At 41.0% G+C, this 25,240-nt stretch overlaps 1 protein-coding gene across 1 annotated transcript; it reads left to right on the top strand.

The window, feature by feature from the left end:
* Positions 1 to 1,954: 1,954 nt before the first annotated feature.
* Positions 1,955 to 16,311, top strand: LOC129694154 (very low-density lipoprotein receptor-like). The gene is given in 15 exon segments (XM_055630875.1): positions 1,955 to 1,985; positions 3,028 to 3,147; positions 4,552 to 4,674; positions 6,591 to 6,713; positions 7,188 to 7,556; positions 8,395 to 8,517; positions 8,595 to 8,708; positions 10,636 to 10,755; positions 10,838 to 10,963; positions 11,367 to 11,538; positions 11,815 to 12,039; positions 12,356 to 12,474; positions 12,545 to 12,684; positions 14,702 to 14,843; positions 16,145 to 16,311. Coding segments are annotated over 15 exon segments (2,214 nt in total).
* The last annotated feature ends 8,929 nt before the right edge of the window (positions 16,312 to 25,240 follow it).

The following is a 25,240-nucleotide window of genomic DNA, read 5'->3' as shown; positions in this document are numbered from 1 at the left end:
TAGTTAGTTTTGTTAAAATAAAAACTAGACATTTCAACGCAACTTCAATATCACATTAAGATGAAGCGCAACACAGAGTACTGGAGAAACTCAGCGGGTCAGGCAGCATCTGGGAAGGAATGTACAGGTGATTTTTCGGGTCCGGGGTCGACCATTGCCAGATGCTCGGGATCTGTCGAGTTCCTCAAATACTTTTAGTTTTGATCAAGATTCAGATCAAACATCTGCAGTTTCTTGTGTCTCCATTAAAATAAAACACACCTTCATGAGTAGGAGACAAAGTGCTGTCAACTGAGACTGAGTTGGCTATAGAGTTGGCTATCACCACTCGCTCATTTCCAAATGAATAATCCAAATGAGAGTTTTCCTCCAATCCTATTAGATTAGGAATAGTGGGGAGAATGGGTCTGATGTTTCCAGAGTTGAACCACGCTTGCGAGAACGCCTGTACCGTGCACTGGTAGGTAATCAGCAAGGTTGCTTTGCCCACGAGAAAGAAATAACAATATTCAGGTTCACAGTCATCATTAATTTGCCTTCAAGTCGCCATGCGAAGGCAGCGGAAGGTCGGCATTTGTTTAACTAAGATTATTAGGTCGGAATCAATCAGCCAATCGGTTGCTCGGAGTAATAAAGGAAACAGGGATAAGAGTACATCGCTGCAGCAGTTCTCCACGTTTGTCTATTCACTTTCTTCAGTACAGTTAGGCCGGGAAGGGGGGGGAAAAAAACAACTATTTTGAGCGGACTTTGGGTTCCTGCTTTTAACCTAAGCAGTGATGATTCCATTCCGTTTAATTTTATTGCTGCTTCTCCTAGCAAATTTAAATACAGCCAGATTTATGAATGGTGAGTAAGCTATTTTTAGTTTGTGAGTATTAATCTGTGGGAGACCTGCTTCAAGGAGTATGCGGATTATGTAATGTTCAATTTAGTGGAGGCGAAGAAAACATCACTGCCGTTTTGGTGTTCTAGTACCCAAGAGAGGAGAACACACGATTTAAAGGTTTCATTTAATTTTTAAATGCCGGATTAAAGCACTTGTTATTGCAAGCGCGTTTCTAGGATCCCACCTTCCCGGATCCAAAACCTTTTCCTCTGCTCCGTGGTACATTCAACAGCCGCATGAAGCAGCTGCATTTAGGCAGTCGTTATAAACTCAGCTATTTGTTTTTGTTTTTGAAAACCTAACTCGCTAAAGACATAGATGCTGCTTCACCCGTTGAGTTTCTCCAGCGTTTTTGTCTACCTTCGATTTTTCCAGCATCTGCAGTTCTTTCTTAAACAAAAGACATCCGAGAAATCCGTTTACCACAAGAACATTTCCTTTTCCTGTTTCCATCTGTCAAAGTTTTTCAATAACCAAGACTTCAATTACTTTTTTACTTGGGCCATATACTCAATGCATGTATACTGTTTTCCTTTCTGAACAAGTTGAATGTTTTAGCTTGCGGACAGTCTTCGTTGCACTTCTGCTGTACACATTTTCTAGAACGGCTTTAATCTCGAATTGTGAGTTGTTTAAGATTTCCATAATCTTCAACTCGTAATAGCAGGTGCGATCGATCCATGATTCGTGGACGGGAGAATATATTTTTTGAATGTGCTATCCAATGATTAGGTGAAATTAAGTAATATTTTCTCTATGCTTGACCTGATGCAGCACTGGTTTAGCTCTCCCTGGATCAGTAGTAACTTGAGCAATTCTGATTCATCTGGTTCAATTGCCGTGAACAAGATGATTTGTTTGACGTTTTTCTATGACTATGTAAACAAGCCCACTACTACCAAGGGAATGCTTTACTATCTTCCTGAGACGTTTAACCCAATTTGAAGGTTGCAACGCTGTTTTTATACGTCAAAATCCAACTTGGAATTTTCCTCAAATGTTAATAACTTCCCTTCAACTTTACGAAGCAGCCTAGTGGGTCGGCTGAAACACTGCCTTGGTGTAATGGGCTTCCTTACTTCTGAAGGAATTCAAAGTAACATTAGCAAATTTGCAGATGACACAAAGGTGGGTGGCACTGTGAACTGTGTGGAGGATGCTATGAGAATGCAGGGTGACATGGACAGGTTGGATGAGTAGGCAGATGCAGTTTAATGTGGATAAATGTGAGGTTATCCACTGTGGTAGCAAAAACAGGAAGGCAGATTATTATCTAAATAGTGTCAAGTTGGGTAAAGGCAAAGTACAACGGGATCTGGGGGTCCTTGTCATTAGTCAATGAAAGTAAGCATGCGGGTAATGCAGGCAGTGAAGAAAGCGAGTGACATGTTGACCTTCATAACACAAGGAGTTGAGTATAGGAGCAAAGAGGTCCTTCTGCAGTTGTGCAGGGCCTTAGTGAGACCACACCTGGAGTATTGTGTGCAGTTTTGATCCCCTAATTTGAGGAAGGACATTCTTGCTATTGAGGGAGTGCAGTGTAGATTCACAAGGATAATTCTCGGGATGGAGGGACTGTCATATGCTAGGAGAATGAAGCGGCTGGGCTTGTACACTCTGGAGTTTAGGATGAGAGGGGGTCTTATTGAAACATATAAGATTATTAAGGGTTTGGACATGCTAGAGGCAGGAAACATGTTCCCGATGTTGGGGGAGTCCAGAACCAGGAGCCACAGTTTAAGAATAAGGGGTAAGCCATTTAGAACGGAGATGAGGAAACACTTTTTTACACAGTTGTGAGTCTGTGGAATTCTCTGCCTCAGAGGGCGGGGGAGGCCGGTTCTCTGGATACTTTCAAGAGAGAGTTAGATAGGACTTAAAGATAGCGGTGTCAGGGAAAATGGGGGGGGAAGGCAGGAACTGGGTACTGATTGGGGATGATCAGCTATGCATTGAGTGGTGGTGCTGGCTCAAAGGGCCGAATGGCCTATTCCTGCACCTATTGTCTATTAATCCCTCTGAAGTATTTTGTCTTAACTCTGAGTTAAAGTCATTGGTTGCTATCCATTGCTAAGTATGCTTTTGTGTAATGAATCCTAAATCAGCATGCATAACTCATTTTCTTGCCTTTGCTTAAGGTTCAATTGCTTCCTGCAATGCATCACAGTTCCAATGCGGAAATGGGCGCTGTATACCATTACTGTGGAAATGTGATGGTGATGATGACTGTACTGATGGAAGTGATGAAGTGGGTTGTTGTAAGTAATTGGCAGCTGGATCATCTGTGAATTAATGTACCCAAGCTTGAACATAATTAGGGGAGGTGAAAGAGAGCATGTGTTGAGTGGAAATGAAAGTCCATAAGTTCTAGGAGCAGAATTAGGCCACAAAGCCCATGAAGTCTACTCTGCCATTCAACCATGGCTGATCTATTATTCTCTCTCAACCCCATTCTCCTGCCTTCGCCCCTTAACCCCTGGCACCCGTACTTATCAAGAATCTGTCAATCTCTGCCTTTAAAGTTGCCTTGTGCTCCACAGCTGTCATTGGCAGCCTCTTTTTTAACATTGATCTTTACAATTCAATGACCTTGTTTAATGGGCAAGGAAATGTAATAGAAAGCAAATGTAGAACTTTAGTAACCCTGGGCATGTAACATGTGTAGAGGCTGCTCAGAAGTGCAGCAGATGAGAGGTCATTTGAAAAAATAGCAAACTCTTAGCAGGTAACTTAAAGCAACATCTAATTGGGAGTGAGCTATTTAAGATTTAAACTTGCATTTGTGGGACAGCTGATCTAGATGCTAAATGTATTCTAGACTGATGATCTGATATTTTAGTTTGAGCAAACCATCAGTTTGAAAAGCACTTGTAGTGTTGTGTGTAGCATTATGGAGTGTAAAGGAAGCGACTGAAGTTTGATTTATTGCATGTATAATAGATGTGGGCTGAAAGGCCTGTTCATGTGCTGTACTGTTCTATGTCTTTTTTAGAGTCGTACAGCATAGAAGTAGATCCTAACTTGCCCATGCCGACCATGATGCCCCATCTACACTAGTCCCACCTGCCCTTTGTCCCTCTAAACATTTCCTCTCCATGTACCTGTCCAAATGTCTATTGGGTCCTTTGTTCTACTTCAGTATGACATTTTGAAGTAATGAAACACCCAATATTTAAAACTTGAAGCTGACGGCTTCACATGATTCAGATTCAGATTCAATTTTAATTGTCATTGGCAGTGTACAGTACAGAGACAACGAAATGCATTTAGCATCTCCCTGGAAGAGCGACATAGCAAATGATTTGAATAAATAATAATAAGTGTCCGGGGGGGGGGGGGTGATTGGCAGTCACCGAGGTACGTTGTTGAGTAGAGTGACAGCCGCCGGGAAGAAGCTGTTCCACGACCTGCTGGTTCGGCAACGGAGAGACCTGTAGCGCCTCCCGGATGGTAGGAGGTTAAACAGTCCATGGTTGGGGTGAAACTGTAAGGTGAAATTTTGTAAATTTAGATCAAACAGTATTATTGGGAGTTCTCACTTTTTAATAAGCGACTGCAACTAAAATGTTGATTTGGGTGGTTGTGTGGAGAAATGATTGGTGTATTAGAATGGTTAACTTGCTATTTCAACTATTCCAATGATACACAATATTCTTTCACAGCTCAGGCCACTTGTGGAACTTCTGATTTTGTATGCCGCAGTGGCCATTGTCTGCCAAGCAAATGGCAATGTGATGGTGCACTTGATTGTGAAGATGGGTCGGACGAAAGTCCAGATATCTGCCGTGAGTATAATACTTGGCCAAAATGAAGCTTTCTTGCTCTTGTTGAACACAATCTGAAAATGGAAGTGGGGATAGCCCTGGCCCCTCGAGCATGACCCACTATTCAATTGTCTCAGCTGATCTATCCCAGGCCCTGGCTCCACTTATACCCCTCAATCCCCTGATCTTTCAAATGATCCACTTCCACGATGCTTTGAATGACCTAGACTCATGCTCTCTGGGGTAATAATTCAAAGGTCTCGACCCGAAACGTCTCCCATTCCTTCTCTCCAGAGACGTTGCCTGTCCTGCTGAGTTACTCCAGCATTTTGTGTCTACCTTCAATTTGAAGTTGCGTTGATCTGCAGTTTTTTCCCACACATAATTCAAGGGATTTATGCCCTTTACAAGAAATGTATTTGAGAGTCTGGGTTCCTTATCTTGTCTTAACAACCCCCTATTTAAGGCACTCCAATTTCAGATGTTTTTGTGTCTCCCCTGTCACTTCCCCTCGGGGTTCTGAATGTTTCAAAATCTTCCTTCACTTGTCTGAAAGTCAAAAAATTCCAACATTCACTACCAGCTGTAGAAGATTTCTTATCTATCTTAAATGAGTGACTCTTTATAGAACATAGAAACATAGAAATTAGGTGCAGGAGTAGGCCATTCGGCCCTTCGAGCCTGCACCGCCATTTAATATGATCATGGCTGATCATCCAACTCAGTATCCCGTACCTGCCTTTTCCTATACCCTCTGGGCCACAAGGGCCACATCTAACTCCCTCTTAAATATAGCCCAACTGGCCTCAACTACCCTCTGTGGCAGAGAGTTCCAGAGATTCACCACTCTCTGTGTGAAAAAGTCCACCCTCATCTCGGTTTTAAAGGATTTCCCCCTTATCCTTAAGCTGTGACCCCTTGTCCTGGACTTCCCCAACATCGGAAACAATCTTCCTGCATCTAGCCTGTCCAACCCCTTAAGAATTTTGTAAGTTTCTATAAGATCCCCTCTCAATCTCCTAAACTCTAGAGAGTACAAGCCGAGTCTATCCAATCTTTCTTCATAAGACAGTCCTGACATCCCAGGAATCAGTCTGGTGAACCGTCTCTGCACTCCCTCTATGGCAATAATGTCCTTCCTCAGATTTGGAGATTCAAACTGCACGCAATACTCCAGGTTATTCTGAAGTGTTGAACCTGGTTCTAGATATTCCACCCCAGGGGAAGATCATCCCACCTACTATCAAACTCCATTACGGGTCACTTCCTTACATGACTAATCCACCACCCATAAATCAATCTACAGCTTTCCCCCACATTTGCAAGATTATCCTGAATGGAATGGAATACTTTATTGTCACATGTGACAAGGCACAGTGAAATTCTTTACAAATAGTCGCCATATCCGGCGCTGACAAAGATACAAAGTACCCACGCCGGCTCCTCCTTTGTCCCCCTCCCCCCCCCCCCCCCCCCCCCCCCCCCCCCCCCCCTCACTCCGGGTCCTCCTTTGTTCTCCATGCGCCCCCTCCCCCCCCACCCCAGAATATTTTGTAGATATAGTCTCATCAGAGTCATATAGAGCCACACATCATCACTCTTCTCGATATCCTCTTGCAATTAAGATAATTTTGTGCTTTGATTTTTCCAATTGCTAGCTGTACTTGCATGTACAGCGATTGTGTACACTGTTCCGGATACCCAAATCCGTAAAACAAAGTCTAAGATTTGATTAAGCCATTCCTTGCCTATATTGTATTGTTATCATTTTATGACACTACAAAATTGTGCAGATTCTGGTCAAGAATTGGAATATTATGCATCTACAATTATTGTTTGTCCTTATTACTTGCACCAATCTAAAATTTTGTCTGGAGTATGTGAGGGGTCTATGATCTGGTGGAGATGGTCTGATTAACCACAAAGCTGTTTTCCAGACATGAGAAGATGTCACCTGAATGAAATCAGCTGTGGCCTTGGCACTACTCAGTGTATTCCTGCTTCCTGGAAATGTGATGGTGGAAGGGACTGTGAGAATGGCAGTGATGAAGAGAACTGTGGTACGTCATAGCTTCTGTTTTTAACAGACCGATGAGATCTATTTATACTGCTTCCCATGCTGAATATGTAACACTAGATTCGAGTGACTCACGGCAGACTGGACTATTGCAAAACAAGGAATATCGGCATATTCTTGCTCACTTGAAGACTAGCTTGCAAATTAAATCCATTTAACACTCTTTTAGTTGTGCAAATTTACCAGTATCCTTTTAGCACAAGTTTGACTTGAAATGAAGGAGTGTGACAATGAATGCAAAACAAGCACTTTAATTATATGCCAAAGAGGTGTAATAGGCCTAAATTTCTGCACTGTAAGATCCTATCCAGTGGAAATTCCACATAGAGCAATTGCAGTTGAATGCAAATGTTACAAGTTGTTTGTATATTTGGGTAACACGAATCACTATGGCTAAGGATTCACTGTATTCCCATAATGATTATGACTAGTAAAGCCAATTCTAATGTCTTTTCAGGCTCTTTTAATTGCAGTATTTTTGAGTTTACTTGTTCCAGTGGCAGATGCATTTCCAAGATATTTATCTGCAATGGTGAAGATGACTGTGGTGATGGAAGTGATGAAAAAGGCTGTGTTCCCCAATCCTGTGGCCGTCACGAGTTTCAGTGCACTAATTCTGAATGCATCTCCCTGAGTTGGGTCTGTGACAACAATGTCGATTGTGCTGACCATTCTGACGAATCTCCTGAACGTTGTGGGAATACTGTTCTTCATACAACCTGCTCTCCCGGTGACTTTGTATGTACTTCTGGTGAATGCATCAATCAACATTTTCACTGTGATGGAGATGGTGACTGTAAAGATGGAAGTGACGAAGTTAATTGCTGTAAGTAACTTGGAGACATTACGGCTGGATGTATAGTGAGGAACTGCAGAGGCTGGATTAAACCGAAGACAGACACAAAAAGCAGGAGTAGCTCAATGGTAAAAATGAATGGGTGACATTTTGGGTTGATACCCTACAGACTGAGAGTCAGGGGGAAAAAAAGGGAGAGAGAGACACACACACACACACACACACACACACACACACACACACACACACACACACACACACACACACACACACACACACACACACACACACACACACACACACACACACCACCACACACACACACCCCCACAACCACCCCCCCCCACACACAAACACAAAAACACACACCCCACCCCCACCCCCCCACACCCACACACCCCCCCACCCCCCCCCCCCCCCCCCCCCCCCCCCCCCACCCCCCCTTTCCCCGACTTTCAGTCTGAAGAAGGGTCTTGATCCAAAACGTCACATTCCTTTTCTCCAGAGATGCTGCCTGACCCGCTGAGTTACTCCAGCTTTTTGTGTATGACTGGAATGGTATTAGCTGGCAATTTCAATTTCTCTACTAAACAATGAGCATGGACAGTTTTCTTTAAAATTATGTTTAACAACCAAAATCTTGTCCAAACCTAAACATCCCATTTCAAATGACATGAGTATTGCATTTTAATGTAAATTTTGTTTTAAATCAGAAAAAAACTTTTTAAATGTTGAGTTTTAATCTTGAGACATTTTTTTGCAATAATATAATATAAGTTTGGCACAAAACAAAATCCATAGAAAAGGTTAATTACAAGGTTTTGTAAATGTATTATCTTTGTAGACTAACATCTTTATTTGCCTTAAGCTCCTCGAACATGTAGACCAGACCGTTTCAGCTGTGGTGATGGTAGTTGCATCCCTAGAACCAAAATATGTAACGGAATTACAGACTGTCCTGATGCTATCGATGAAATTCACTGCGAAAATGGTAGGTGCATCGTTAATATCTCTACAAATTTGTAACTCTTGTATTGGATTTGAACGTGTTTCTTTTTCCTAATTTAGAGTGCAAAAATCCAAATGAATTCAAATGCCAAAATGGAGAATGCATACCGATAACTAAACTCTGTAACCACAAATGGGACTGCAGAGATCGGAGTGATGAGCCTTTCGAATGTCGTAAGTGGAAGTTTGCAGCCTTGCCAAATGTTTTTTCCTTATCTTCTGTCAATATAGACGGGAAAACTATCTGCTTTACCTTTTTCCTATTGTTTACAGAATTTTGAAAGCTTAAAGTCCAAGAATATGCAACTGAGAGGGACTAGGAAGAGAACATTGCAGTATTTCACCAGCAGAGACTCATAACTTGATGTTCTGTTGGGAGAAGCGAAGCAAGTTGGGAGATGCAAAGCAAGAAAGCGTAGTGATTTTCAGTTGTAATCTAATGCCAAGTAACTTGAGTATAGTAAATATGGTGATTTTTGCAATGGGCTAATGTCCCACTCAGAATCCGGAACATAGAACAGTACAGCACAGGAACAGGCCTTTTGGCCCACAATGTTGAGCGGAAAGACTATACACGTTTACAATCGAACCGTTCACTGTGTACAGATACAGAATAAAGGGAATAACCTTTAGTGCAAGGTAAAGTCCGATTAAAGATAGTCCAAGGGTCTCCAAAGAGGTAGACAGTAGCTCAGGATATATCTCTAGTTGTTGATAGGATGGTTCAGTTGCCTGATAACAGCTGGGAAAAAACTGTCCCCGAGTCTTCTACCCAAATCATCCAAAGCTTCTTGTTCTGAAATCCTGCCTTTTACTCAGTAATTTAGTGGTGCAGCTAGTAGCCTCATGGCACCAGAGTCTTGGGTTCATTCCTGACCTCGTGTGCTGTCTGTGTGGAGTTTGCATGTTCCCACTGTGACTGCATGAGTTTCCTCTAGATGCTCTGAGTTATCTTTCACATCCCAAATGTGTGTGTTTATATGTTAATCGGCCTCTGGAAATTCACCATAATGTCAAAGGAGGAATGAGAAAGTGGGATATCATGGAACTAGTGTGCCTGAGTGATATGTTCAGGGTGGACTTGGTGACCTGAAGGGTCTGTTTCCATGCTGTATCTCTAAACTAATTCAAGACAAATTGCTCTTGCTCCAATTACAGTTTTTGATTGCACTTTCTGCCCCTTATGATACTTAATTTCTTTCAAGATGTTTTGACATCCTCCTCTCAACAACTTGGTTAATTTTCTGTCTGCCATGCAGTGAATTTGGTCGTGCCTCATTTCACAAGGATCACTCCAGACGACTCCGAACACTCCTGAATTTCCTCTCTGAACAGAATTACTTCTCGTAACTTGCTGCACCTATTCTTGGCATTGCTTTCTAGGACTAACTTTTACTCCGGGATCCAAACTGTACATATGTCCCTTCTTGGACAAAGGGAATTTGAGTTGGGAAGCAAACCATCCAATCCCACTTGGACTTTTACTGCTTGATAAATTCTGTCTTCCATCTTTCTAACTTGTTTACCCTTACCCTTAGCTACGGTAGAATTGGTTTAAACCCTTAGCTACGATGCCAGTTGGCCTGCCTATGGCAACTGCACTTGTTCAGATGCAGCCTGTTGGTCTTGAACTAATGGTTCCTGCTATAACTTGTTTTGTTATCCAATAACTCTTGGATTTGTTGATTGGCCTTGCCTTGTGGCTACTGCCAGTTGATTGTACAAAAATATTGTTTGTTCATGATATGCTTGTGGTTTAATTTCCCAGGATGTAGAGTATTTGTGTTGACAGTGACCACCAATCTGTCGATTTTTTTTAAAATTACCAATTCATTATTTGCAAATTAAGCTGGATGTGTGTGAGACCAAGAGTTTTAAGCAGTAGTTGCAGTGTTGCAAGAGGACCATTTAAAACTTTGAGACGGCCTGTAATGCAATCGGATGATTGAACTCATTCTTTCAAGTTGTGATAGTTCAGATGTTGTTATTAAAAGATCAAATTGACTAATAGTGCTTAATAGATTGCATTCCATTGAAAACATTAACTGGACTTTATATGGATAAAGTGATAAACCCCTTCCCATCCACCTCTTTTCAATAGGAATAAATGAGTGCTTGGTGAACAATGGTGGTTGCTCTCATATTTGCCGGGATCTTCCTATTGATTTTGAATGTGATTGCCCTGCTGGCTTTGAGCTAGTTGATGAGAGAACCTGTGACGGTAAGTAAGCTGGCGCAACTCCCTCCCAACATTTGTATCTCCTGGTCTGTGAATGGGGGGATAATACTGCTTTCTCCTGCAGATATGAATGAATGCCTGAATTCTGCATCCTGCAGCCAGATTTGCATCAATTTAAAAGGAAGTTATAAATGTGAATGCCTTGGAGGGTATCACATGGATGCAGCTGATGGTACATGCAAGGCTGTAGGTACGTACAAGTCAGATACTGTATTCAGATGACCAGCTATGAAGTTTCGGTGAAGCTGAGATTAAACTGCAATAATGATGGATTTAAAGAAAACTTGGGCAACCACACCACCTCTTCCATTTTTTTTTTTGATCCCCGAAAAGGTCAGAGATTGACGTCTGATGCAGTCCTAAACAATAGCCAAAAGACCACGATAGACCAAAGGGCCATCAGTTACATTCTATTGCCAGGATTGGCCTATAGAATCCATTAAGCCTCAATGTTGTTCTAATGCTAATTTTGACCGAATCACTCAAATGTCGTGAGCCATTGAAGTAATGATGAAAGCTCTTTTGGATAGCAATGGGTTTTAACTGTTTAGTATTTGCATCAATACCCAAAGGCTGTATTTGTCTTTCTTCAGGCAAAGAGCCTTACTTGATCTTTACAAACGGCCATGATATTCGCAAGCTTGGATTGCATCATCTCGAGTACACGCAGGTAGCCATGAGGCTGAGAAATCCTGTAGCACTAGCCGCTGATGTTGCAGAGGAAAGAATATTCTGGGCTGACTTGACACGTCAGGCCATTTTCGGGTAAGCAGAATAGGAAAATGGACAGAAGATGGCTCTACATGTTGTTTAAAATGTGGTGGTCATTGCTTCAGCTGACCTGTATCCTTGGACCAAATGCAGGCTCGGCACAAATATGTGGTCCTAAGGGCTAAGTTCTGTGTTATTCTTTGTATGTAATAGTGCATTTTAAATTGTGTTGCCACAGTTCCACACTACAGAACTGCATTATGTTTATTTTGACTATGGTAAATGTATTAAATTTGCAGGCTGCCACTTATTTGCTTTTGCTTTTCACAGCATGTCCATGAATAAATATCGGGGAATTCCTGGTCATTCTTTACTTGTTAAGAATTTGAGCATTCCCACGGGAATTGCAGTGGATTGGGTCCACAAGCACATCTACTGGACTGATCGCGGTGCTAAAGCAATATCTGTGGCTACAATGGATGGATCAAAATGGAAAACACTTTTTGATGACAACATGACAAAACCAGCCTCTGTAGCAGTTGATCCATTATCAGGGTATATTATTTTTCTCTTTATCAGTGCATTTTCTGATTGAAAGGGAGAGATTAAAAAAATAATAATCTTGCATATGATTGAACAAAATGTAATAGGGTGAAGATTTTCAAATAGTGCATGGAGGAGTAATGAAGGATGTGTTTTATGTGATTTTGTTCATAGCTGCACCTATCCATTATACTGTAATTTGACTGGCTGCATTTGAATTCAATTGTGTCTTGTAAGCCTGTCTGCAGGTTGATCATTTATCATTCGCTTTCTTCGTCAATTGTTTATTTCAAATTTTGTCCAAGTAAGAATAATTTTACATTTTTAGATTTATTTACTGGTCTGATTGGGGTGAACCAGCAAAGATAGAGAAAGCAGGAATGAATGGTGTTGGTCGACAGATCTTGGTTGACGTGGACATTCAGTGCCCAAAAGGCATTGCACTTGGTAAGATTCTTACTTTTTTTAGCACCGCCTGTACTTGTAAGCTCAGATTGACACTAATTTTCTTCCCCAGATACTGTGAAGAGTTGTCTCTATTGGGTTGACTCCAAGTTGCACACATTGTCAAGTATAGGCCTGAATGGACAGGATAGAAGAACTGTGCTTTCGTCACCAGATTTCCTTTCGCGACCTTACCGCATTGCAGTATTTGAGGTAAGACTTCTGAAATATTTTGTTCCAGTTGTCAATGATCTGCCTCTCATATTTATTCACAAACTCCATTCCAAATAAGGATCCAGAGCTATTCACAGAATTACACTGTATCCCCGTAATATGCATTCATGCAATTCTTTGTCAGTACTCATAAAACCTCATCACAAATTGGAGTGAATGAAGGAATTTCAATGAACGTGACAACAGGTACTTTATGTAGTGCTCTGCAGTGTTGTCCAACTCCTGCTTCCCAAACCTGGAACCTCTAGCAGTGAAGTTCCATCCCTTCTACCTACCAGAAATCTGCCTCCATGACTGTTCACAATCCTGCGCCAGGCAGATGTTTGGCTAGCATTGGAGCTGCACATCATAGTCAACTAATGCCAAAGTACATGCAATGTCTTGTCCATCATAGCCAGGAACGTCAAGGCTAATTAGAAGAAATTTCCAAACCGCCACCAGCCCATTTCCTGCAATACCAGAGGATCAAATACACTTGACCATTGCTATGCCACCATCAAAGATCCATATCCCTCACTTGGGAACATGGGGCTACCTGGCTGTACTCCAAAGGAGATGAGTAATAGACGCTACCTGGTCCATCACTGAGACTGACCTGACATCCCTGCCACAGAAATATATCAACTGAAGGAGCTGCCTCAAAGGCAGCCAAAGGAAGGACAATCTCAAGTGCAGCGTAGGTTTACAAGGTTAATTCCCGGGATAGCGGGACTGTCATATGCCGAGAGAATGGAGCGGCTGGGCTTGTACACTCTGGAGTTTAGAAGGATGAGAGGGAATCTTATTGAAACATATAAGATTGTTAAGGGGTTGGACACATGTTCCCGATGTTGGGGGAGTCCAGAACCAGGGGCCACAGTTTAAGAATAAGTAATAAGCCATTTAGAACAGAGACGAGGAAACACTTTTTCTCACAGAGAGTGGTGGGTCTGTGTAATTCTCTGCCTCAGATGGTGGAGGCAGGTTCTCTGGATGCTTTCAAGAGAGAGCTAGATTGGGAAGAGTCAGGGGATATGGGGAGAATGAACGGGGCACTGATTGGGGGATCAGCCACGATCACATTGAATAATGGGCTTCGAAGGGCCAAATGGCCTACTCCTGCACCTATTGTCTAGTAGGCTTTTGTGTTGACTCAAAGATCCATAACCAAAGGCTATTGGGAAGAAGGCACTCCTGAAAACAATGACCAGTTCAAGAATGGCTTCCCAACAACCATCAGTTTCTCCAACATAACACTAACCATAACCTCACCAACTATGATATTTGGTTTTTGCACTATTATGCTGGCCTGTTATTAAGTTCTTGTGCAGTTTATATGTATTGATTTAAGCCTGTTGAGTTGCAACAAGTAAGAACAACATTACTTTGTTGGTACATATGACAATTCCATTCTACTCTTAAACATTTGACTAAGTAGTTTTGAGTACATAAAAATCTGATATAAGCAATCTGGTTTCTCCTCAGTATTAAATAAAGGGCTGCTGGTATTGTCCTCTGGTTGATAGTCGGGAGACAGCCAGCCACAAGATGTCAGGGCGACATCAACTTTGGAGGGGAGTAATATGGTTTATTCTGTGAAACTTGTACTATGTGCCCCTTAACTTAAGTTTTAAGCAACACACGTTTATCTCTTAGTTTGGCATTAACTCTTTTTTTTTTAAATTTGCCCACTTCAATTTTCATTAAATGTGGGACCTGAAGTTTTTATTTTAACTTCCTGAGAAGGAAATGCGAAAACATATTTAGCAGTTAGAGGCATCAGATTATTGGTCCTTGTTATTTTACCTGAAATAGTCTTTCATTTCTCAGCAGGTCAAGCGCCATTTAAAGGAATATTGTCGCTGGCATGTAACATTCCCCCCTCCCCTTACCAGCCATAAGCTTCTTGTGAGAAATGTGTTTTTAAATGTTATCCTTTACTGTGGATTGCATATGGTGCATTAGACATTATACATGATAGACACTTAAGTCATCTGCAGATTCTATTTAATTCCAGGATCGTATTTTCTGGTCCGATGAAGACACTGAAACTATCTATGGAGCTAACAAGTTCACAGGAGCAGATCTTCAGACTTTGGTTTCTCATCTTCAGAAATCTCCCGATCTCCTAATTTATCATGAGTTGATGCAGACTCCGGGTAAGCAGTTGGATCTAATGAGTTATCCTTGACCTACCAGCGTTTGGTTTTTGCCTCATTTTATCCTTCTAAAGTGCCAATATATTGTACTGCTACAGTGCATATTTGAGATGATTGACTACTTCTTTGTCGCAAGCCTCATCAAAAACTTTAATATTGTTAAACTTGGCATTGTTTCCAATGTCTTCTTTGGAGAATCGGGCATTCCGCAGACCAGTGTTTTAGGGGTTTAATGGATATGATAAATAAACGTGGCTGCCAAATTCGGGACCATATTGGTGGGGTGCTGCTGGTAGAGCTGCTGTCTCAGTGCCAGAGACCCCGGGTTTGATCCTGACCACTGGTGTACTCTATGTGGAGTTTGCACAGTATCCCTGTGACCATGTGGATTTCCTCCAGGAGCTTGAATTTCCTCCCACATCCAAAACATACAGGTTTGAAGGTTGTTGCCTTTGTAAATTGCCTTTGTGTAAGGAAAGGATGAGAAAGTGGAGGAACGTAGAACTAGTGTGGATGCAAGGAATGCAAATGCTGGTTTATATCAAAGAAAGACACAAAGTGCTGAAGTAACTCAGCAGGCCAGGCAGCTTCTCTGGAGAAAAAGGATGGATGATGTTTTGGGTCGGGAAGAGCTGGATGTGAGATAAGACCAATCAATACCAGCCACAACTGATCTCTGGCAAGACAGTGCCTGAGGTCCATTGTTGGCTGCGAGTCTACATTTGGTCTTGTCAATGTACAGGAGCCCACATCGGGACAACGGATGCATTTGATGAGGTGAAAGGAGGTACATGTGAACCTCTATCTAACCTGAAAGGACTGTCGGGGTCCTGACTCCACCCAGATCCTTCAGCCTACAGAGTTCCTGCTGACCACTGATCCCCCATTCACACTAGTTCTATGTTATCCCACTTTCTCATCCAATTCCCAATACACTAGGGGCAATTTTAGTGTCCAATTAACCTACAAACCCATACATCTTATAGATGTGTCACAAAGAGAGAACATGCAAACTCAACACTGATAGCATGTGAGGTCAGGACTGAACCTGGGTTCTGGCACTGTGAGGCTCTACCAATTGCGCCATTGTGATGCCTTTAATAGATCGTGGAATAGAGGGGTGTCTGAAAATCTGTCTGAGGATTTTGGGACATTTGTTGCAGGACATTTAAAAAAGGATTGTAAAGTTAACTTGCACGTAATAAAAGGCTATCTATCTATCTATCTATCTATCTATAAACTTGATCATTGCAGTAAATTATTATACCTGACAAATTGCATTGGGACACTTTATTTTGCAGGTAAGAATTGGTGCAATGAATCATTGGATGGTGGTTGTGAATACATGTGTCTCCCTGCACCTCGATAGGGGGATAGTTCCAATTCTCCAAAAACCCATTCTTGTATAGTGTGTCACAGAGAGAATGCAAAAAGTGGAGTGATGGGCGAACCGGTTCTGGTCGAATAGGCTAATTAATTTTTAATTTGGCATGCATTTAATAAATTGAATATCTTGTTGCAATCTGTCTGAGGATTTTCAAATTTCAGTGACATTTAATTGTCAAGGCAATATATTAAAAAAATCTATCTATCTGGTAACTCTTATAAACTTGGTCTACTTTTGCAATAGTTATTAATCGAATGCATTGGGTACAATGAGTACAGGTAGAAATGCAATGAATATTCTGTTTCACTGTCTCCCTGCACAGATGGATAGTCCCTCTCCAAAAAGCTTGGAAATCCTCGGGAATGAAAGTGGAGAAGTGTGTCGAATAGGTAATTAACCTTTTGGCTGACATTTTTAATTGCTATCTTGTTTAATGCAAACTTTGTTAGTGCAATATTTAAAAAAAATCTAACTCACTGTAAAATTGTGCTTTGAATAGATATTAATCATGCATTGCAATGAGTAGCAACATACTGTAGAAATATATTCTGTTTCACTGAACAAAACAGCATAAAATGAATTTGACTTTAAGCACGCTTTTAATGCTAACTGTGGCTTAGGATCTCTTCAATGCATTCCTGTCTCGTGGAAATGTGATGGTGAAAAGGACTGTGCAAATGGTGGTGACGAGGAGAACTGTGGTAAGTGATTAGAGGGGTTTGCATCTTATCTGCCCCTATTGCATTAAGATCATTCTGCAATCACTCTATTTTACTGCAAGTAATCATCTATGAAAAAAAAATGATCCCCCCAATTTTAAGTTGACGTGTACTCCAGTCACAATACTAAATTTTGGCACAGTCTAGAAGTTGTGAAGTCTTGTTGCAGTTGTATAAGACGTTGGTGATGCCGCATCTAGAGTATTGTGCTCAGTTCTGGGCATTGTGTTCTAGAAAAGATGTTGTCAAGCTGGAAAGGGTACAGAGAAGATATACAAGGATGTTGCCAGGGCTAGAGGGTCTCAGCTATAGTGAGGTTGAGGAGGCTGAGACTCTATTTCTTGGAGCGCAGGAGGATGCGGGGTGATCTTATTGTGGTGTATAAAATCATGAGAGGAATAGATCGGGTGGATGCACAGAGTCTCTTGCCCAGAGTCGGTGAATCGAGGACCAGAGGATGTAGGTTTAAGGTAAAAAGATTTAATCGGAATCTAAAGGACAACTTTTTCTCACAAAGAGTGGTGGGTGTATGGAACAAGCTGCCAGAGGAGGTAGTTGAGGCAGGAACTATCCCAATATTTAAGAAACCGTTAGACAGGTACATGGGCAGGTCGGGTTTGGAGGGATATGGACCAAACATAGACAGGTGGGACTAGTGCAGCTGGAACATGTTGGCCGTGGGCAAGTTGGGTCGAAGGGTCTGTTTCCACACCGCATCACTCTATGGCTCCATGACTCTTTAACATGTTAAAGTCCAGCACCAATGTTGTCATGTGCCATTGTAAGCAAGCAAATCCAAAAATTGTTTCCAATTCTTAATGTCATTATGGATTTGCAACCCTTTTGCTACCGGAATCCTATCTCTAAATGTGCAATGAATATGTTCTATTGACTGAAATTGGAGATTCCATATGAAACTGTAATGTTTTTTGTGTCATTCTTAATTGTTACTGTATGTCGTGTTTCTTCCGAGCGGAGCACCAAAGCAAATTCCTTGTATGTGTACGTACTTGGCCAATATTCATTCATTCAAATTGCAGTGAAGGCTTTTATTTTGGGAAATTTTCCACAAGGCTGCAGCTTCAGTGAAACTACACTGTAATTATCAATTCTGAATGAGTCCTAAGTACACTCCAAGAGCAAAAAATTCATAGCACTTTGTTCTCCTCAGGCACTTCAACTTGTAATATTCTGGAATTTACTTGCTCAAGTGGCAGGTGCATTTCTCAATCCTTTGTTTGTAATGGTAAAGATGATTGCGGTGACGGAACTGATGAAACAGGCTGCACTCAATCAATCTGTGGATTACATGAGTTTCAGTGCAGTAGCTTAGAGTGTATCCCCTCAAGTTGGTTGTGCGACAACAACATTGACTGCACAGATAAATCTGATGAATCGATGGAACACTGTGGCCGCACGCTGTCTTCTGTTCCTTCTACCTGTTCTTCCAATGAGATCCTCTGCAATTCGGGGGAATGCATCCATCGCCAATGGTACTGTGATGGAGATAGTGACTGCAAGGACGGAAGTGATGAAATCAACTGTCGTAAGTGAAAACTATTTACTTTGGCTTTGTTTGGGTAATCAATGACTCCAGTGTTGCATTTGCAGAAATGCACTGACAATTTTTGGTGGGGAAATTGGTTAACACTTGGACATTGGAATGTGTATTAGCTTTGATTTAAATTTAGATTTTTTTTATTTTTGTTAGTTTAAGGTGAGACACTTTCTAAGCTAAAATTACCCACTAGAAAAAACATTTCTTCACAATACCAATTGTCTTTTTAAGCTCCTCAAACCTGTCGACCAGATTATTTCAGATGTGGTGATGGTTCCTGTATCCGTGGAGGCCGTCAATGTAATGGATACAATGACTGTGCTGATGGCAGTGATGAAATTAATTGTAGAAATGGTAAGAATGTAACGACTTTTTATGGCTAGAAGAGGATTTGTAATTGTGAAACTTTTTTACCATTGTCTGGTGTCGATGTTTTTCACTAATGGCAGGAAAAAGACATGCGACCGGCCCTAGTGTTTGACTATTGGTTAAGCTGTGGGTACTCGCTAATCAAAGTGCACGTGAGCACTTTGCCAAAGATAATGCAAACTTATAACCTTCTGGATTGGATAGTATCACTGACAAGTAACACTTTCCCCACTAGTTCACAAAAATGTAGGAATATAATAGATATGCTCAATTTGAATTGCTGGATGAACAGGGATCTGGGACACTGTTTGTTTCAGTGGATAAACATGAATATTTCAGCTACATCGCCAGTGAATATAGATTAATTAGCGCAGTAAACAAATGCTTGATCTGGTATAATACAAGCTTAATGTTCTGATCAAATTTCCTTTGCCTCAAATGGGCAAATTTGATCAAGTGGACAATGTTCAAGATTGGAATAAGAAGGGATAACTTGTTGAATGAAGGAGTGAAAGCAGAGACTCTAGCCTAAAGAATGGAAAGTAAAGGAGGTCTTGAATCTGGTACTATTTGAAGGGAATTGTTTACAAAATTTTGAAACATAGTAGAAAATTTACAGGAGTAGGCCATTCGGCCCTTCGAGCCTGCACCGATTCAATATGATCATGGCTGATCATCCAACTCAGTATCCCGTACCTGCCTTCTCTCCATACCCCCTGATCCCCTTAGCCACAAGGGCCACATCTAACTCCCTCTTAAATATAGCCAATGAACTGGCCTCAACTACCCTCTGTGGCAGAGAGTTCCAGAGATTCACCACTCTCTGTGTGAAAAAAAGTTCTCCTTGGATATAAGCTGTGACCCCTTTTTGTTCCCCAACATCGGAACAATCTTCCTGCATCTAGCCTGTCCAACCCCTGAAGAATTTTTTAAGTTTCTATAAGATCCCCCTCAACATTTCCTAAATTCTAGAGAGTAAAAACCAAGTCTATCCAGTCTTTCTTCATAAGACAGTCCTGACATCCCAGGAATCAGTCTGGTGAACCGTCTCTGCACTCCCTCTATGGCAATAATGTCCTTCCTCAGATTTGGAGACCAAAACTGTACGCAATACTCCAGGTGTGGTCTCACCAAGACCCTGTACAACTGCAGTAGAACCTCCCTGCTCCTATACTCAAATCCTTTTGCAATGAAAGCCAACATCTATTCAAGTTACTGCCTGCTGCACCTGCATGGACTGGGACAGACCCAGGTCTCGCTGCATCTCCCCCTTTCCCAATGCCACCATTTAGAAATAGTTTGTTTTGCCACCAAAATGGATAACCTCACATTTATTATACTGCATCTGCCAAAACATTTGCCCACTCACCCAGCCTATTCAAGTCACCTAGTCTCTAGTGCAGCTAACACAGTGTCCGCAAGACTTGAGATTGCCTTCAATTCCCTCATCCAGATCATTAATATATAACAGTTGGAATATTGAAAAGGACCCGTTTATCCTACTCTTTTTCCTGTTTGCCAGCCACTAATGGCTGCACATTACTTAACGTGTGAATAAGTTTGTTATAATCTCTTTGTGGGACCTTGTCGAAAGATCCAGATACACCACATCCATTGGTTCTCATCGTTATGTTTCTCAACTGACATCCTTGAAAATTCTAAAATGCTGATTTAGAAATATGCTGACTTTGTCCAATGCACCATCCATGTGCTGCTATCCCAGAATAACTGACTCTAGCAGTTGTCCATGGTCAATAATTCCCCATTTTCTTTCCCTCCCTTCTAAAAAGGGGTTCGTTTGTACCCGAGAATCATTAAAGAGTTTTGAAAGCACTAAGATCCACTATTTCTGGAGCTACTTCCTTAAGTAGTCAATGATCCGAGATGTGTGGAGTACTCAGAACTATCTGGGGTCACAGATTTTCAATTCCTCCAACTCCTTTGACCCACGGGCCCCATCAGGAATGAAGGTTACGTTGTCTAGTTTTGTGGGTGATGCTCTTGTGCAAACTATTGGTATATGTTGTGTTCAAGAAGGAACTGAAGAAGGGTTTCGGCCCGAAAAATTGCCTATTTCCTTCGCTCCATAGATGCTGCTGCAGCCGATGAGTTTCTCCAGCTTTTTTGTGTACTTATTGGTATACATTGTTGGCTTTTGTAGGGGAAATTAATCTAAAAGATGCCGCTGGAGGACAGAGCATTGAAGTTGAAATTTTGTGTTTGTTCTGCAAAACTAGCTATTCGTGCGTCACAGTAAGACTTGGATTCCAGACTCCATTATTAACAGTTGGAATATGCAAATGTTTTCCCTAGTGCAGACTAATGGCTGCACATTCTTAACAGTGAATAGGCTTTTATAGTCAAGTTGAGCGAATGCAATGATTTATTTGATGATCTCAACTGAAAGTTGAAAAGTAAAATGATAGAAATATTTGTGCACCATCTATAGAACCAGAATTGATGTCCATGGTCAATGGACTTTTATCAAGCAGTTCTGTAGAGATCATTAAAGCACTAGATCACTACAGGCTAGAATGATCCCGATGTTGGAGTCCAGAACCTGGGGTCACAGTTTAAGAATAAGGGGTAGGCCATTTAGGACTCAGATGAGGAAAATCTTCTTCATCCATCTGTGGAATTCTCTATTGGATGGTGGTGCTGGCAAGAAAGGGCTGATTTGGCTTGGGTATCGCGAAATGAATCTACCCATTTTTCTAGGGTACTGATTTTAGATGATCAGCTATGATCATATTGAATGGTGGTGCTGGCTCGAAGGGCTGAATGGCCTACTCCTGCACATATTTTTCTATGTTTCTATATTCTATGTTTCTAGTTTAATTCTATTATCTCCATGGATGCTGCCAGAATTGGGCATTTTAACGACTTTGCTTTTTCCTGAACTGTGGAATCTGACTAGGGTGGTGACATCATGTATTACACCTCTGGGCATGCAGCAGATGTGGTTTTCTAGGCAATAGATGCACTTTACAATTACTCTTGCAGGTTCAGTGTGTACCATGCCAACGCACTTCAGATGCCAAAGTGGTGAATGCATAGACATCATCAGAGTCTGTAACCATCATCAGGACTGTGCAGATCAGAGTGATGAACCCTCTGAATGCAGTAAGTGACAAATTGGGGTTGTATAAGATGGGAATGTTAATGGTTAAATACTGTACTCAACTTAACTGCATCATGAGAGCCCAAAGTAAAGAACAAACAATATTTCTTCCAGTGAGTAATTTAGTAATTAGTTCCTTTTATGTTGACCAGTGGCACCTCAACCCGTATTCCATGCAATTTAAATTCTAAAGAGCTCGAGGCAATAAATAATGTTTACAATTTTTAATACCAATATTTAGACCATTAAATTGTTTTCTAAACTGTATAGTTCTGACCATTGTACAAAAATATGAGAATATTAATACGCAGGGAATACAATACACTAGTGGGCCTGCCACTTCCTGATCATGTATTACCTGAAACTGCTACATGATCGTACATTCGGGCACCTATTTTTTATATAAACTCCTTTTGCACTTTGTGCTCTTATACTTAAGTTGCTTTAAGCTGAATTTACTATACTCTGTTTTAAGATGTCTCTTTAAAAAAAAAATTGCCTTTATTTTCTTGTTACTAAGATGTGCACATTTTAAATGAAAAGATTAAAAAAGGTAATTAGTCTTTAAATAAAAAAGGGTAATTAAACCTACAATCTCATCAAAAAAATATCTTGTCACCTTGTTGGTTTATTTTTTCTTATTGAAACAATGTTGTCCATCTTCGATTTATCTTTACTAATTTGTCCACATGCTCTTGTAAAATTTTCATTCAGCTGCGTCAAAATTTTCATTCGCTTGTCAAACCATGGATGCTTTGCTGTTTCCACAGACAGGATTTTAAATGCAGCCTTGGCACTTGTTTATAGCACTTCTAGAATCCTTACAAGTTGTCTCCAGCTCATTACTTGTGACAGGTTGTGGAAAATCCAAATTTGTTATGTACATATCTGCTAATCTAGATCTGCAAAATGTACCAAGTAATACATTTCCTTTAACCATTGCTTAATCCACATTGTGTGGTGCCACCCCACCCCACAAAAACCTTTGTGGATGTCATGACCTACTTGCTGATTTACTGCTTTCCATGCTGCTTAAGTGAGATGGTGAAGTTGCACTAATTGGATCACTGCACAACATCATTCCGAAATATTCTGGTTAATTATGCATTGCCAGGAACTAATTGGATTTCTAGCTAGGAGTCGCTGATTTTGATTTGGAAACTTGACTAAGTGCATCTCTTACTGAAGTTGTTCCCCTTAACGTAGCAGGGGTTGGGTCCCCCTGTAATTTTTACACTTTGAAATGCAGACCTGTGTTTAGATATCCAATCACTGTCCCTCAATGGGAGACAATAGACAATAGGTGCAGGAGTAGGCCATTTAACCCTTCAAACCATCACTGCCATTCAATGTGATCATGGCTGATCATCCACAATCAGTACCCCGTTCCTGCCTACTCCCCATATCCCCTGACTCCACTATCTTCAAGAGCCCTATCTAGCTCTCTCTTAAAAGTATCCAGAGAACTGGCCTCCACCGCCTTCTGAGGCAGAGAATTCCACAGACTCACAACTCTCTGTGTGAAAAAGTGTTTCCTCATCTCCGTTTGAAATGGCTTGCCCCTTATTCCTAAACTGTGGCCCCTGGTTCTGGACTCCCCCAACATCAGGAACATGTTTCCTGCCTCTAGCGTGTCCAAACCCTTAATAAACATATGTTTCAATAAGATGCCCTCTCATCCTTCTAAACTTCAGAATATACAAGCCCAGCCGCTCCATTCTCTCAGCATATGACAGTCCCGCCATCCTGGGAATTAACCTTGTGAACCTACGTTGCACTTCCTCAATAGCAAGAATGTCCTTCCTCATATTTGGAGACCAAAACTGCACACAATACTCCAGGTATGGTCTCACTAGGGCCCTGTACAACTGCAGAACTCTTTGCTCCTATCCTATATGTTTTTTTTTTGGTTTTTTTAATTCCTGCGCAAGCAATATTTTATAATTTAAAATCTTCTGTAGAACTACTAAAACAAGCCACAATATCCTGATTACTAGAGACTGATTAGAATGTGAGCAGTTTCATGTTGATCTGACCTATTTGATTTTGTGGCTTCAAGTGATCATGCTACATTTTTGCAGATGTGAATGAATGTCTATTGACGAATGGTGGATGTTTGCACATTTGCAATGATCTCATCATTGGCTACAAATGCGAGTGCCTTCCTGGTTTTGAGCTGTATGACGAGAAATTCTGCAGAGGTAAATTTTCACCATATTTTAATTATAATGCTTAAAGCCTCGGATGTTGAGATTGATGGGTTAATTGTAAATTCCCTAATGTATCTTGACGTGGGGTGCATTGGTAGCGATGCAAGAGAAATGAATGTAGATGGGTATTTAATGGTTGGCACAGATGTGAGTTGCAGACCTTATTTCCTTTTTAACACCAATAACCATGAATATTGGTTATCTGTCTCTAGATATTGACGAATGTCAAAATCCTGCTGCCTGCAGCCAAACTTGCATCAACAATGTGGGAAGTTATGAATGCCTATGTCACAAAGGGTATCGCATGGATCCAGTGAAGGGGAATTGTAAGGCAAAGGGTAAGAAGAACAGATATTCAAGCTTATTTTAAAAACTTTTAAGGCACTGCTCGAGTAAAAATTAATTACGTTAAACACTACCTTTTCTACCACAATGAGGCACCATTGTTGTTACAGTTTTGCTTTTAGAAAGCTGACTGTCTTGGACAAAACTGTTTACAAATGTAGTTGGTATGTTTAAAGTGGTCCTCTGGGAATGGGATCTATTTTATATGAGTAGTTACTGGTATGCCAAGTTTTTAATGAATTATTTATTGCTATTGTAATTTGGAAAAGTTAATTTTTTTTCCCTGCTTTGACTTCAAAACTTAACTTTTTGTAGGGGAAGAGCCTTATTTGGTTTTCACTAACCATCATGATATTAGGAAAATTGGATTGCACAAAATGGAGTACACTGAGATAGAGTGGCAATTGCGTAATGCTGTAGCAGTTGATGCTGATGTTGCAACACAGACCATGTTCTGGACTGACTTGACACAGCAAGCAATCTTTAGGTATGTTTCCGCTTTTAAATTTGAACCCTTTCAAGACTTGACTGATCACAATACGGCTGACAAATAATGTATTGAGATGCCTTCCTTTTATCTAGTAGACTTGTATTGATTTGGTGTCCAGATCAATTATACCACAATGTTTGATTAAAAGTGTTTCAATTTATTCTAGAATTGGAAAATTATGACATGACATAATTCAGC

The sequence above is a fragment of the Leucoraja erinacea genome, chromosome 3 (genome assembly GCF_028641065.1).
Source record: "Leucoraja erinacea ecotype New England chromosome 3, Leri_hhj_1, whole genome shotgun sequence".
In the NCBI taxonomy this organism is placed as follows: Eukaryota; Metazoa; Chordata; class Chondrichthyes; order Rajiformes; family Rajidae; genus Leucoraja; species Leucoraja erinaceus.
Note: the sequence above shows the minus strand (reverse complement) of the source record. Positions and strands in the feature narration are given on the sequence as shown.